The 15,231-nt window shown below is 36.8% G+C and overlaps 1 protein-coding gene across 7 annotated transcripts in view; it reads right to left on the bottom strand.

Annotated features, from left to right (window-relative positions):
• The window catches only part of LOC149789989 (uncharacterized), a 226,954-nt gene that overhangs the window by 62,786 nt on the left and 148,937 nt on the right, over positions 1-15,231 (bottom strand). For 3 of the 7 annotated variants that reach the window (XM_089972070.1, XM_089972073.1, XM_089972071.1), the window contains exon 1: positions 5,461-13,427. The exons of 1 other annotated variant lie outside the window; for it this stretch is intronic. In XM_089972070.1, the coding sequence (XP_089828196.1) occupies positions 5,461-13,190 (7,730 nt within the window). In that variant the 5' untranslated portion in view covers positions 13,191-13,427. Of the gene's footprint in view, positions 1-5,460; positions 13,461-15,231 lie in introns of those variants that run through there. 3 more of the 7 variants (XM_089972072.1, XM_089972074.1, XM_089972075.1) reach the window with 2 other exon arrangements.

Here is a 15,231-nt window from a genome sequence, read left to right as displayed (position 1 = left end):
TGTCCTACCAGAAGGTGCGAGATTTTATTCAGTTTAAACCTAATTCCCTTGTAGCAAAAAGTTTATCCTGTTTGATAATAATCATAAAGCCATCTTCCTGGAAAAATAGCAAACAAATGAAGCTCACTGTGCCCCTTGCCATTAACCACTTTACCTGTGTATGGCATATGACAAACTGCAGATAACAAACATCTGCAGATGTGAGTCTACTGTTTGCTTAAAATATGCATCTCCTGGGGCATTATTCAAGGAAGAATTGTGACAAGTTCTGTGCTACTGATATGATACTGTATATACCGGTGTAAAAGCACTGTTTAACTGCAAACAACATAGACCCTGATAAGCTATCATATATTTTGCTGAAAGAACAGGATCTATGTTGTTTGTTGATTAATCCTAACCAACTGCAGAAACCCAGATCTGCTTATACATACATGTATTGTGATGGCAGATGTGTGTTTGTGTGATTTGGATTTTTAATGTAGCTCTAAAAAAAAATCAGTATGCAGATATGTAGCATCATGTCCCACCCAGTCAAATTTTGAAACCAGGCCAACCAGTCCTGACATTAACCTCTTAATACAAAGCGCCTAGCGAGGCAACTGTTAGTAAGTCTTTGGTAGGACTTGGCCAGGGTTCGAACCTGCACCCTTCCGCATCCAAGGTGGATGCTCTAACCACTAGGCCACTAGAGTGGTCTGCAATGGCAGATCTGGATCCATTTCAGACAGCAAAAACACTACCAGCATCCTCAGATCCTAAATTACCAATTACCTTCTTCTAATTTTTCACATTTTTTCATATTTTATCTTACTGGATGAGTTTTATTTGATTTCTGAATAACACACACTTTCAAAGCAAATGATTTTAAAATCCTTGATAATCTACAATACTTTCAGTTCAGTTATTGATAAAATTTAATAGAAATTTTACATAATGGGAAAGCAGTCTGGACCAGATAAAGACAGGAAAATCTGGTATCCTTAATTTAGTTCTGTACACATTGAGTCCTACTAGAGGTAAACCCATTACAACACGATGCTCAGGGTCAAAAGAATAACATTGTGACATAAGCAGGATCGCAATGACAAATTTTTCGAAAAACTTCCCTACAGAAAATCTGCATTGAAATTCCAATGTCATCAGTTTTAACTAACCTCCTGATCATATATCGTTTGTTTTGGAAAATTCTGGAAGTTAAAGCAACATTAAATGCAGTGCTGGGATTAAAATCTGCTAGGGATGTGAATAATTGACTTTTCCAAGAGCATGTATTTAGGATGTTAAAAGGCGAGGTCACCTTAAAAAAAAAAATGGGAGCCATGCTGCCATTGCATTATAAGTGTAATTGCATTTTAATGAATCACGTTATAATGGGTTTTACCTGCATATTTATATGTACAATACTCCCTCATTTGGTTGTTGTTGTTGTTCTGTGCACAATGAGTAGTATTATTTGCATGTAAATACCCTCTCATTTGGTTTTGTACACAATGTGTCCTACGATTTGCATGTAAAATACCCCCTCATCTGGTTTTGTACACAATGTGTCCTACGATTTGCATGTAAAATACCCCCTCATCTGGTTTTGTACACAATGTGTCCTACGATTTGCATGTAAATACCCCCTCATCTGGTTTTGTACACAATGTGTCCTACGATTTGCATGTAAAATACCCCCTCATTTGGTTTTGTACACAATGTGTCCTACGATTTGCATGTAAAATACCCTCTCATTTCGTTTTGTACACAATGTGTCCTACGATTTGCATGTAAAATACCCCCTCATCTGGTTTTGTACACAATGTGTCCTATGATTTGCATGTAAAATACCCCCTCATTTGGTTTTGTACACAATGTGTCCTACGATTTGCATGTAAAATACCCTCTCATTTGGTTTTGTACACAATGTGTCCTACGATTTGCATGTAAAATACCCCCTCATCTGGTTTTGTACACAATGTGTCCTACGATTTGCATGTAAATACCCCCTCATCTGGTTTTGTACACAATGTGTCCTACGATTTGCATGTAAAATACCCCCTCATCTGGTTTTGTACACAATGTGTCCTACGATTTGCATGTAAATACCCCCTCATCTGGTTTTGTACACAATGTGTCCTACGATTTGCATGTAAAATACCCCCTCATCTGGTTCTATACTGAATGGGTCCTACTTCTTATATGTACAATACTCCCCTCATTTGGTTCGATACACAATGGGTCCAACAATTTAAATGTGCGATGCTCCCTCCTTTGGTTTTGTACACAACGGGATCTATTTTTTACATGTACAATATTCACCCATTTGGTTCCATACATACTGGGTCCTACAATATGTATGTAAATATTCCCTCATTTGGTTTTTTACACAATAGGTCCTACAATCTGCATGTACAATATTCCCTCATTTGGTTTTTTACACAATGGGTCCTACAATTTGCATGTACAATATTCCCTCATTTGGTTTTTTACACAATGGATCATAGTTCATGCCATTGCTACAGTATCTTGTCAACTAAAAATATGGTTTTAGCATAGTTCATGCCACTGTTACCATATCTTGTCAACTGAGAATGTAAATTTAGCATTGTTCAAGCCATTACTACTATTTCCTATCAAATGAAAATGTGATTTTAGCACATTTCATGCCATTGCTACAGAATCTTGTCCAAAAAAAAAATGTGATTTTAGCACATTTCATGCCATTGCTACCATATCTTGTCAACTAAAAATGTGATCTTAGCATAGTTCATGCCACTGCCACCATATCTTGTCAACTAAAAATGTGATTTTAGCATAGTTCATGCCACTGCCACCATATCTTGTCAACTAAAAATGTGATCTTAGCATCGTTCATGCCATTACTACCATATCTTATCGACTAAAAATGTGATTTTAGCACATTTCATGCCACTGCTACCATATCTTGTCAACTAAAAATGTGATTTTAGCACATTTCATGCCATTGCTACCATATCTTGTCAACTAAAAATGTGATTTTAGCATAGGTCATGCCATTGCTACCACATCTTATCAACTAAAAATGTGATTTTAGCATAGGTCATGCCATTGCTACCACATCTTATCAACTAAAAATGTGTCCATATGCTACAGGTGCCCTAGTTAATACTATGACATTAAAGGATAAACTGTTTAGTCTAACCAACTCTTGATTCACACCAATCTAAAATTAAAAAGGCTAGTGACTTTTCATGCAGCAAAATTTAACACCAAGTGAATGTTGATTGTATAGGAAGCTGCCAGTGCCAGAGTTTACTATTTATTTTAAATACATTTTCATTAAAATATTTCTCCATGTTTTTAAAAAGATCAGATTTACCTGGAATTTAAGTGTTATTTAATTGTTAGTACAAACTGTGACAAATAGTGTCTAGATAAGTTGCATATCTGCATAATTTTACTCAATTAAAAAGGTTGAATGACTAAATTCTTCTTAAAGCATGCTTACCACATAGGCAAGCATTCTTCTTAAAGTATGCATACCACATAGGCAAGCATTTTTCTTTCACTCAGAAGATCAGTGTTTCTGTGTATATACTTGTGTAAACAAGCAGCTGATGTAAATGTCAGATCTAATGTTACTGAATTTTGCATTTACTTTGTTGATAAAATAAATTAAAATGACACATGCATAACATGAAAACAAGTATGGTAAACTAGTCTAGCATTTACTGTCATAATTAACAGCATGCTTGTTTGCTTGTTTCTTGCATAAAATCAGGCGTTCAAATAATATCCAACAGACACAATAAAATATCGGGAAAACAAAGGAAAAAACCTGCAAAGCCTGAAAACCTATAGAAAAATTCAAAAATTCTTTGCAATTTCCAGCCAAATGACAGTCTATCATAAATATTTTATTGAGAAGTATTCTCTCCAATTAAATTGATAAATCTGTTGAATCAGACTATTAAACCATCCAAAAAAACACGATGGAATCAGGTATAAGAAACATGTGATATGTGGAGACAATCATTGCCATGCTTGCAAGTGAATGATGTAAGCGCTAGTGAGGAAAGAGAGATGTATACATTGTACCAAATACAAAAAAAAGATCCTAACCAGATTGTAAAATAAAATGCCATATTGTTTTGTTTTGGCTTCCATATCGACAGTAGCCCTGTGTATCTTTCTAAAGCCTGTACTTGACCAATGAACAAATTTTGACTGAACATCAGCTTCCATTAATTTTAAACAAAATATCTCTTATATAACTATTGAAAAATACTAGCCGTGTCTTTTCCCCCCCAAGTCTTTTCGACACAATATGTTGTAGAATAAAGCACAAAAGGTTAATTGTAATCTAGTTATGTCAAGCTGATATAAATTAGTAATGGATTAGTTGGTCACCTTGGCTTGGTGCCTGCAAAAAGGTAAGCCACAATTAAAGCACCGACTTGGGGCAATAATTAATTGCTGAAAGTGGTAGTATATATATATATATATATATATATATATATATATATATATATATATATATATATATATATATATATATTGATACCTGTATCTAATGATTATGGAACAATCAATGTTAGGTATGACTCAATCTGAAAATGTATATTGAAAACTAGGGTTGTTCAAGAACAAAATACTACAAGATTTTCCAATCATCAAACAAAGGCATTTAGATAAAAACAATTGCCACTTAACAACAATTTATAGTCACTTGCAATCTGGTGCTTAGTTGTTGTTGTAGGGTTTAACACCATTTTTCAGCACATGATATTCTGGTACTGTTAGTATGCTTACCAGACTAAAGCTAATATGCAACCCAGATCTGAATCAAATATGGACACGACAGTATCTGGATTTTACTGCAAAGAATCATATTTCAGTAATTTGTGCTTATATTCTTAAGTATGTATTTTAAGTGTATTTCCATAAGACTTAAGGCAGAATCACAAGGGTTGGTGGCTCTGCAATTTTGATTTCAATCAATGAACTCTTGAAAAAATTACTGAGCTGAAATAAAACTTAACGGTAAAATTCAAACAAGGGCTGCAAGTCCCTAAAGTTTTCCCTGAAGATGACAAAAAGCAAACCTAACAGGATTTTTTAAGTTTTATTTTTAATGTAAAGCCTTGTACCAAATCTGATTTGAATCAATTAATTCCTTCAAAATTTACCAGGCAGGAGCAAAATTGATGGTGAACATATCAACAGGATGGTACAAAATATCATGTTACAAAAGGGGATGGAACTGATAGTGAGGGACATGGAACACTATAATCCCTCCAAAGATATGCAGGGGCATAGAAAAAAATAATGTAGCTATTTTTTCCAATTGCTAATGTAGACCCCACTTAAACTGAAGATATCTTGAAGAGTTTTGCTGATTTCTATGACGTCAGAAATTTTGTAAGATTTGGGTTTTTTTAAAATCTGATTTTCATGTTTTAGTTTGAAAGTAGTCAAAAGATATAGAATATTTACTTTTCCTGCTTCAAGTCCAAGGTATCTTCTTCTGTTTTTGAATCTTTTGTTTCCCTCCAAATCAAGGAATCAGAACAAGGTAATGTGTGCTCCGACTCTTTGTGATCTGGTTGTGTTATTTCCTCCTTGACAATACTATCCTCTCCCGAATGTACTGAGTCACTACCATGTGATTTACTGACACCAATCTCTCCGTCAAGAGTATCATCTGGTTTGGACAAAAAGTTGATTTCCTCAGTACATAAACCAAATGTATCAACTGAGCATGTTTTCACTCCATCCAGTTTTACCGTATCAGAGCAAATACATTCATCCATTAACAAGAACTTTTCTTCACTGAATTCATTCTTAATGACAAGAACAGGTTCATAATGTGCGGAAGCTTTTACTTCAATCTGAGTTTCTTCAGAGTGCTTTTTTGTCTCACAATCAATCACTTCTCCACTAATGAAACTTTGTATGTGTGAAACTGTTGTTGCTATCTCTTGCTCAAAAATGTTATCCTCTGTAACTACACCCCGACTGTTTTCAACATGAAGCCCAGCTTTTTCATCAATACGATGTGGTTTAATTTCGGAAACAGTCCTACTCATAATATTTGCTTCATCACTACTACCAGACAAGTCTAAAAGACCTTCCCCACCATCTTTCTTGAATTCTGTCATAACAGCTTCTAAGGTGTTTTCTTCCATATCCGGGTACTTTCTAAACGTATCTTTTTCTATTTTCAGTTTAATTTCTGTAACCATATCATCAGTTTCATTCCCAATATTTGCAACCTTCTGGTCAGCTTCCATTCGATTATAAGAAACCTTCTGGTCAGTTTCAATATTGACATCCTTCTGGTTAGTCTCCATTTCAATATTTGCAGCCTTCTGGTCAGTTTTCATTCCACTATTTGCAGCATTCTGGTCAGTTTCAATTCCAATATTTGTAGCCATCTGGTCAGTTTCCATTCCATTATTTGCAGCCTTCTGGTCAGTTTTCATTCCAATATTTGCAACCTTCTGGTCAGTTTCAATTCCAATATTTACAGCCTTCTGATCAGTTTCCACTTCAATATTTGCAGCCATCTGGTCAGTTGCAATTCCAATATTTACAGCCTTCTGGTCAGTTTCCATTTCAGTATTTGCAGCCTTATGGTCAGTTTTCATTTCAAAATGTGCAACCTTCTGGTCAGTTTCCATTCCAATATTTGTAGCCATCTGTTCAATTTCCATTCCATTATTTGCTGCCTTCTGTTCAATTTCCATTCCAATATTTGCAGCCTTCTGGTCAGTTTCCATTCCAATTTCTGTAGCCATGATTGCAGTTTTCATTTCAATCTGTGATGCTTCTAACCCTGTCACTTCCTTTTCGGAATGAATCTGCTCACTAACGATAACATTTATATTATTGTCCATGAATGTTTCAGACTCTAAGGTTTCTATTGCACAATCTTCCTTTTCCATGGCTTTGCCATTGATAGTAGGTCTCTCAAATGACCTTGATGGCTGCAGTTCGTCATGAAGACCTTCTGATGTAGGGCTGGACTCTTTTCTCAGAATTTCAGGGACAGTGGATATGGCATGGCTATGTGGCATGGCATCATGATTTATTTTATTAGAAAGCAAGACATGGACAGCTTGGATTTGATTCATGAACATTTCTTCCTGGCATCCATTCTGATTTTCTGAATCCATCCTTTGATCCCCATGATCCGCTGAATAAGAATCTCTCCCAGTTGAAACGTGTGTGAACGATGTTTCTTCTTCATGTGTGGGAGAATCAAGTGGAGATGCTGTATCCTGGGAGAATCTTTTAGCTTCTGTAACAGAAAGTTTCCTCTTCAGCTCAGACTCTGAATCTTTTCCCTGATAGGCCTTTATAGTCTCATATATCGACTTAGTTGATTTCAAAACCTTGCTTGTTGGTGACTTGGGCATTGACTCTTTTGCTGTATACTTGGGGGCATCGCTGAGAGTTTTACGAAGTAGCTTTGACTGTCTAATGTCATCAGGTCGTGAATTTGATTGGTCTGCCTCTGAATAGCTGGATGACTTCAAAAAACACATCTTTCTTTCCTTTGAGGTGTCTTCTAGTCCAGTTTTATGGATTTGTTTTTGCAGGCAGCTCTGGACATGAGATATATTACCTGGTTTATCAAATCCACTAGTAGATTTGTTCCTCCCCTTAAACCAACTCTGCCCTGAACTAACGACATTTCTTTGGTGAGACTGGGACATATCACCTGGTGAACTTAAGCTATTATTCTGATAATAAACATCACTGGTAACCATCTTATCAGGACTGTGCAATGAAAGTCTAACTGAATTTGGAGAAATAAATCCTGTCTCGAGCATTTTCTCTTTTGTTGCTTCTACTGTCTTTTCTGTTGCTTTTGCTCCTTGCTCTAGTTCCAGTTTAGCAGAAAAAGGCTTTACTGACACGAAAAATGGAGGTGGAGATTTTGTCTCAGAACTGTTTCTTCTTAACAGATCTTTTGAAGATACCATCTCATAAGAGACCTTATTTGACGGTAAGACCATTTTCTCATGAATTGCTTTGGCAGATATTGGCAGAGATGGCACCTGGACTGGATTCAATAATTCTGCCTTGGGATGCATGAGTGATGTGCTATTCTTCTTACTGAAAATAACACTTGGCATAACCAGTGCCCGAGTTTGTGTGACAGGTGGAGACCATGGCTTGGCTACCAATGGATGAAATGCAATACTATGTTTCTGTGGGGTCTTCCCAGTCTCATGACTTGTGTCACTGACAGCTTTCCTCAAAACTTGGCTGGACTCGTTTGATGGCATATTCTCCATTGGCAGTTCTTTCCCAGGATAGCTGTGGTCTACTTTAGCTCTTACTGGCTGAATCACAACATCTAACTTGGTTGGGGCTCCATCTGATATGAAATCTTGTTTTCTAACCAAACCTTTGTCATTTAACAACCCCGGTTCACTGTCCTTTTCATTCTCCCTCCCCTTTCGCAACTGTTCCATCACAGGATGGATATCAACACTAACTTTTCTTGGCGTTTTATCAGGTGTCTTTGTTAAACTCTCTCTTGTTCTTAATATACTCTTGACTTGGTTTTCAGAATCCTCTTCTATTTCAAACTTTGCTGACACTGGTTGCACAATTAGTTTCACCTCTCTTGGTTCTTTGTTTGAAATTTGTATTGGCCTTTGTTTAGTTTCATCATATACCTCTTCCTCCATCAGCCCTTCTGTCTTAATCACTTCAAAAGGTCTGTGTATATATTCTCTTCCATTCCCTTTGTTCTCCAATTGCTGCAAAACTGACTTCACACTTCCCTTAGATGGTGTACAGCTGATGGCACCTGTAACAGCTGAACTGTCTGAGGAGTTTGAAGACATTGGTAAAGAGGTTGACTTTGTGAGTTTCCTTGTAAATATATCTGATACTCTGCCACCTCTCTGTGCATAGTCTGAATTGGCTTGTGGTGGTTCTCCAGTATTACATTCAGCTCGACTGAAGAGTTTCATTTTCCTCTTGAAATCCTGTGAGTATGAATTGTCCAATGAATCTTCTAATTTGTCTGCTGCCTGACTGTCAAATCTTGTAGGTCTTGTCCAATACTGAATCCTTCTCACAGTTGCACTAATCTTTGGTTTATCAAATTTTTCCTCCTCTTCATGTTTCTCAACAGCTTCTTCCAAACTAATGTTTGCTTTTTGATCTGCACTTTCTCCTGTGCCTTCCTCAAATACGATCTTTCCTGCATGATAATCTTTACTTCCCTTTTCTTCTTTAGACTCTTTTTCTTCTTTTACATCTGAATTCCTCATATTTTCTTCTTCCTCCTGCTTTGCTTTGTTTTCAGATGACAGCCTTGCAGCCATGTGCTGAGCCATGACAGTGGCTTTCTTGATAATATCTAAATCCAGTTCAGCAAATTCCATTTCACCTCCCTTTTCACCAGAAGCACCCACGTCAACACCCATCTCCTCAGTCCCAAATCTGCTATCACCTTGATCACTCATCTCATTACTGCTACCAACCCCACTTCCATAACGGATATTTACTGCTGGACATTCAGATCCACATAACATACTTGCATAATTTTTCTCTGAAATATCTTGACTGACCAACACACCATCAGTTCCAACCGCAGCATTTTTTTCCTCTTGATTCCTCCTGACATAGTTAAGGCTCGGCTTATTTTGTGTGGTGACTGAATTGGTCAATATTTCCTTGGCTTCCAAACATGACGAAAAAAATGCTGGGCCAGAACTATAAGCAGCTTTGTCCACTTGATTATCTGACTGTGATTCTAGCTCCTGACAGCTTGGTTCAAGAACAGGCTCAATATTGTGTTCAAAGAATGACTTGTCACATAAATCCTCTTCCCCTGAAGCATGGTTATTGCTATCCAGGTAGTTTCTGTTGTCGTGCATGACCAGCTGAAGAACTTCAATACTGTTAACAGAGGGCAGAGCTTTATCTTCCTGAAAGTTAGAATTCTGTTGATACTGCAAATGGCTACCTTTGTCTTCTACAATTATTTTGCATTCTCTGTTTTCATCTTCAGATTTAGTTTGTGATTCCTTTACAATTCCAATGGGATTGCTTTCTAATTCTGTAACATTCTCTTGCTTCACCACATACTCACGTTCAGCATCATGTATTCCATCAGCACCACTGTCCTTCCCATCTTGAATGTAACTATCTTCTGACTGGCCACCATAACTAAGCTTAACCACCAAGCTAGTTCTTTTCCTTTCGGGGCTTTCACCTAGATATTGAGAATTTTCCTGGTCAGAGCTCGAAGGCGTGGCCTTAATACCATGATCAACAAGGACTGCACCATTAAAGTCAATAGTACTGCCCTGTGCCATAATAACATCGGCAGCTTCTACTTGATGACTGAATTCTGGAACATAGGTCCCCTCATCTGACACATGAAGGTTAAAATCAGTGGTCAAAATTATCTCTGTTCCTACACTGCATGCTTCACCTGCAGTTTGAGTTTCGGTACTTCTACTCGTATCTTCTATAATACCATCTGCATAATTCTCGAAACTTTTATCAGTGCCATTAACACCTGTCACTTCTGTTCCATTTAAATGCCGTGAATTTTGGGAGCTATTATCTTGAGGGTCCATGAAATCGGTCTTCGAAGTAATAGTAATGACGCTGTCTGCATTCTGTTTCAATTCTAAATCTGACTCCTCTTCAAAATGCTTTGGATCATAACTGTGGCCATGGGTAGAAATTCTTTCATCAGGTATTTTATTTGTACCATTATGTTCTTTACCTGCTCCTGTCTGCTCTGTAAGAACCTCTGCTGAACAAGCCATTGTTCGCATGATTATACTAGCAACAATCTCCTCTGCAAAAAGTGAAATAGCACGAATATCACTCTGATCTACTGTTTCAGAAGCTGACATGCTATCCACAACAACAACGCCATTGTCTTGTCCATGAAAACTGTCTGCTTTTTCACACATGTTCATGTCATCCGTTTTCTCATGGTTAGAAATTAATATTGATTCAACAATGTCCTCACCAACCTTTTCACTCTTGCCTGCTACTTCAAACACATTTTCTCCACAGCTCTTGAATTCACAGGAAGAGGTTGGTATTGAGGTAGCACCTGAATCAGAATTACTTGCCATTTTACATAAATGCCTTACACAAGCCTCAATCTGAGGGGGAGGTATTTCTATAGAGTTAGCATTATTTTGCAAGTTATCTGCTACTTCAACTATGCTGATTACATCAGAAGCTTCATCTTTGGGTATATCATCAAATCTATCATGCAAGGTTGATATAACTTGATTTTCACTCTTCTTTCCATGACCAGTCTTGTGGCTAATGCTACCAGTGACCACTGTCTGGACTTTGGCTAAGTGACAAGAAGCATCATTCAAGGGCAAAATGACCTCTACAGAGGCACCTGTTTGTGTCTTATCTGTTACTTGTGTGGCACTTGCTATGACAGAAACAAATGAGCTTGATGTATGATCTGGGTCACAGCTCTCACTTTCTGTTTTTTCCAGCTCAGATATTTCATCCTTATTGCTAATTGTTTCTGTCACTGAATCTATTATTGTCATTTCCAACACACTTATTTTTCTCTCTGATTCAACTTCAATTTGGACACTGCAGTTTCCTTTTTTGTCTTCACTTTCATTTACGATGTCTGGATACTCCCCTATCATGTCCTCTAAAGCCACACCTATGTAATTGCTCTGTTCATTCTCCAACTCATACATTTCTTGACCATTATCAATGTTTTCTGTCACTAAATCAGATAATTTCATTTCCAGAAAACTTTTCAGATCATCTTCATCAATGTTATCTCCTGCACCCTCAACTGTATTTTCCAAGTCATCTTTTTCTGTCTTTATTATTCTCGAGAATTTATCACCATAATCACCACTGCAATGGGGGGTATTATTTAATACCTTCCAAGTCTGTGTACTACGATCACTTCCTGAATCTTCCTCATTTTGAATGCCTCGATTCCCTGCATTTTCTAAGTCCCTCTCTTCTACTACCTTCTCAGTTATATTATTAGCATCATCTGAAATTTCGTCCTTATTTTCATCAACATATCTTGATCTGTCATCTATTTCACCACCATCATCATTATCAACACTTTGTGCAAATGTATTGTTGTCTGTTTCGTTTATAAATGACCCTGAAAATGTATCCATTGTCAATACATGTAGTTCACTATTACTGTCAATTAATAAAGGCACATCAATACACTCCACATTGCTTTCATAATTGGAATATTGTGGATGACTAGATTCGTCTATAAAATTCTGATGTGAATCCACATTTTGTGTATAGACAGAACTCCATCTAACTCGATTTTCATCTTCCACAGAATCAGCATCCAGCCTGATGTGCCCGTCATGAGCCTGATACCTACATTCACTTAAACCAGTCTTTATGCTCATGGCTACATGTGTAGAATTTTCTGGGAGTTCTATACATCTATTATCAGAAATAACTATATATTCCTTCTTTTCTGCTAAAGTATTATTCAAATCAAAAATCTGTGCAGCATCTCTGCTTAGGTGTACTTGTGTATGTGGATTATTGTTCACTCTATCTGAAAAACTAGGAAGCATGCCCTGCTCATTATCCCTGCCTTGGTCTAACAAAGCATGTGACTTGTCAAGGTAGCCATCCTCTGTATGGTCACTTGTATCTTTACTACAAGTCACCTTCGATGTGAGGTCAGCTGTGTCCAGAACACCTGAAGTGTTGTTATCAGTTGGGATATCATTGTTGACTGACATGCACATATCTGACATTCTATTCTTCATCTGACATGCTTGGAGATCTTCATTTTTTGCAGATAATCCACTTGTTTGTGAAACTGTCACGATGCTGGCATTAATTCTGCTTCCTTTTGGCCTTCCTATTTCTGGTAAATCTTTAAATTTATCATAAAACTGGGCAACATATGTTGCAATGCTGAAGCGATCTGGGACAGACATCTTGACAAGGTCTTCTGCATCAAGCAGAGCTGGAATCCCCAGTTCCTTTTCTGCGGTGTGAAAGGCAATTTTATTGTTTCTGTAAGGATCATCTTCCGAGAGCGAGTCAAAATCAATCAAATCTGGTCTAAACTGGTGAATAATTGCACAAAAAGCAAGACCACTTTTCCAAGATGTTGTCATATTGACAAGATCTACGTTGTTATAAGGTTCAGTGACTTTTTTACACCATTTGAATAATTTGTTCACTTTTCCGGGCATTTCTGTCTCTTAACACCTTTCCACTGCTTAAAAAGTATAGATTCAAATTTTCAATGCAAGGAGTGTCCACCTTTAATCACCTCCATAAATGTGTCAAATTCACAGAATTAACAGCACCACCAATTTCACGCCAATTTACCTTCAATCTCCACAATTACAGAATAACACTTTCTCCAACACTATTTTTTTTCACTTGAAATACATACAAATGTCTTAAGTAACTCCAATATCAAGTCACTCCATTTATCAGCCACCATTTACATAATCCATTAAGAAAGGAAATGAACCTTGCTGACAGGAAGTATTAGCACTGAAACATTACTAAAAGCAGTCTAAATAATTCATTGCAGTAAAGTTTGTTCCCAAATAACAAACTTATTATCCCATAACATAAACTTCTCCATTTGCAACAATCTCCAATTAGAAAATAATTGGTACTGTATGGCCTCATGAACTAAAGCCACTTCATCTCTGACAGAACTAAATACCACAAGGTTGACCAAGTTAGGATGGGTCAGTCATTAAGAATTCAAGGTGCAGACCACAATTATTCCGAGTAGCTGATGCTGTTTTCATCAAAACACCAATCCCAACATTGCTGGACTGATAATCTCAATAAAACTGTCCAATAATATTGCTAAAAAGGTAGAGATCCTAACCCAAAATAAATAACCCTTCCTGCATGGTATTTAATCCTCAAATAAATTATTCTTCTTGTTCAGTACACAGTTCTTAATCATACTTCCCCTGGTAGACAGATGTATCCTGCAAGTTAACTGACCCCTGGCCTCTCTGGTTTACAGCACTATAAATTTCTTGGCACATTATCTTCTAAGTGTTTGTTTAGACTGGTACACTGAATGAAGACATGCAAATGTCACTCTGTAATTTATATGCTCCGTGGCTGACTGAAATCAGTTTGATTCAAACAGTGTCTTGCAACACTGATTAAACCAAATTCAAAAGACAATGTGTATGATTGACATATTTCAATTAAAGATTTTTTTCTTTCTGTATGTTCTATTCTCTTGTGTAATTCTTCCTCTGGGCTAGTCAAAGATTTTTTGTTCTTCCTTTACAATGTAACTTTAAGACTTAGAATTTGCAGTGAAAGAAAGATTCCTTCATATAAAATATATAATTAAAAAACTTCAATATCATTTCCAACACAGAAACATTTCCTGGTGTAGGAGGTGCATTTTAACCTTTTTTTAAAAATACAATTTTCTCACAATATCTGATTTGTCTCCTGTAACTTTGGCAGCTATTGGCATCGCCTATTTGCCAATGTTATCCTTTCTGCACAAAAAATTCACTCTCTCCATGTCCACAATAATCCTGATAAAATTATATCAGTTTGCGTTTTGAATTTTTGGTCAGCAAAGCCAATACTTAAATATAAACTTGTAAATGAAATCCCCCAAAATGACGTTTGTTCTTGGAAAATTAGTATTAATAATATTCACTGTATTACTTGCTATACCGTCACTTCTGGAATATACAGTGTTTCATAGTATGTGTTAGACTGTCCTCATAAAATTTCATACAATCACTTCCTCCTACTGAACAAAAATAAACATGACTTATTACACTTCCCAAATATTCTGTCCGCCACGATCAATAGAATGATGGGAATACGGCACAGATCTGAGGCTAATAAAACTTAACTCTGACTGCCACTGTTAAAGCCATCAACATGCAGTATTCTGCACACATGAAACGGTCTGAATAAAATCCAATTCAATCACATCTTTCTCCTGAACTAGAATGAACACTTCATTCATTTTTATCAAACATAAGAAAGTATTATAGGTAAATGGTTCATATACACCCCATTCCTACCCACTTAGTCAATGGCAGGCTGTCACAATTAAATTAATTCAATCACTCCTATATGTTGACACATGAGAGCAAGCACTGGTATGCAGTGTGGCATAAGATGATCCATGCCTGAATCATGTGCATTTCTTCCTCACTGACAGGCTTGACAGCTGTCCAGGTGAGAAACATCTCTATCTGAAATGTCCAGGTAACAAGCATT

The sequence above is a fragment of the Sinohyriopsis cumingii genome, chromosome 10 (genome assembly GCF_028554795.1).
Source record: "Sinohyriopsis cumingii isolate HCF-2022 chromosome 10, ASM2855479v2, whole genome shotgun sequence".
Lineage (NCBI taxonomy): Eukaryota > Metazoa > Mollusca > Bivalvia > Unionida > Unionidae > Sinohyriopsis > Sinohyriopsis cumingii.
Note: the sequence above shows the minus strand (reverse complement) of the source record. Positions and strands in the feature narration are given on the sequence as shown.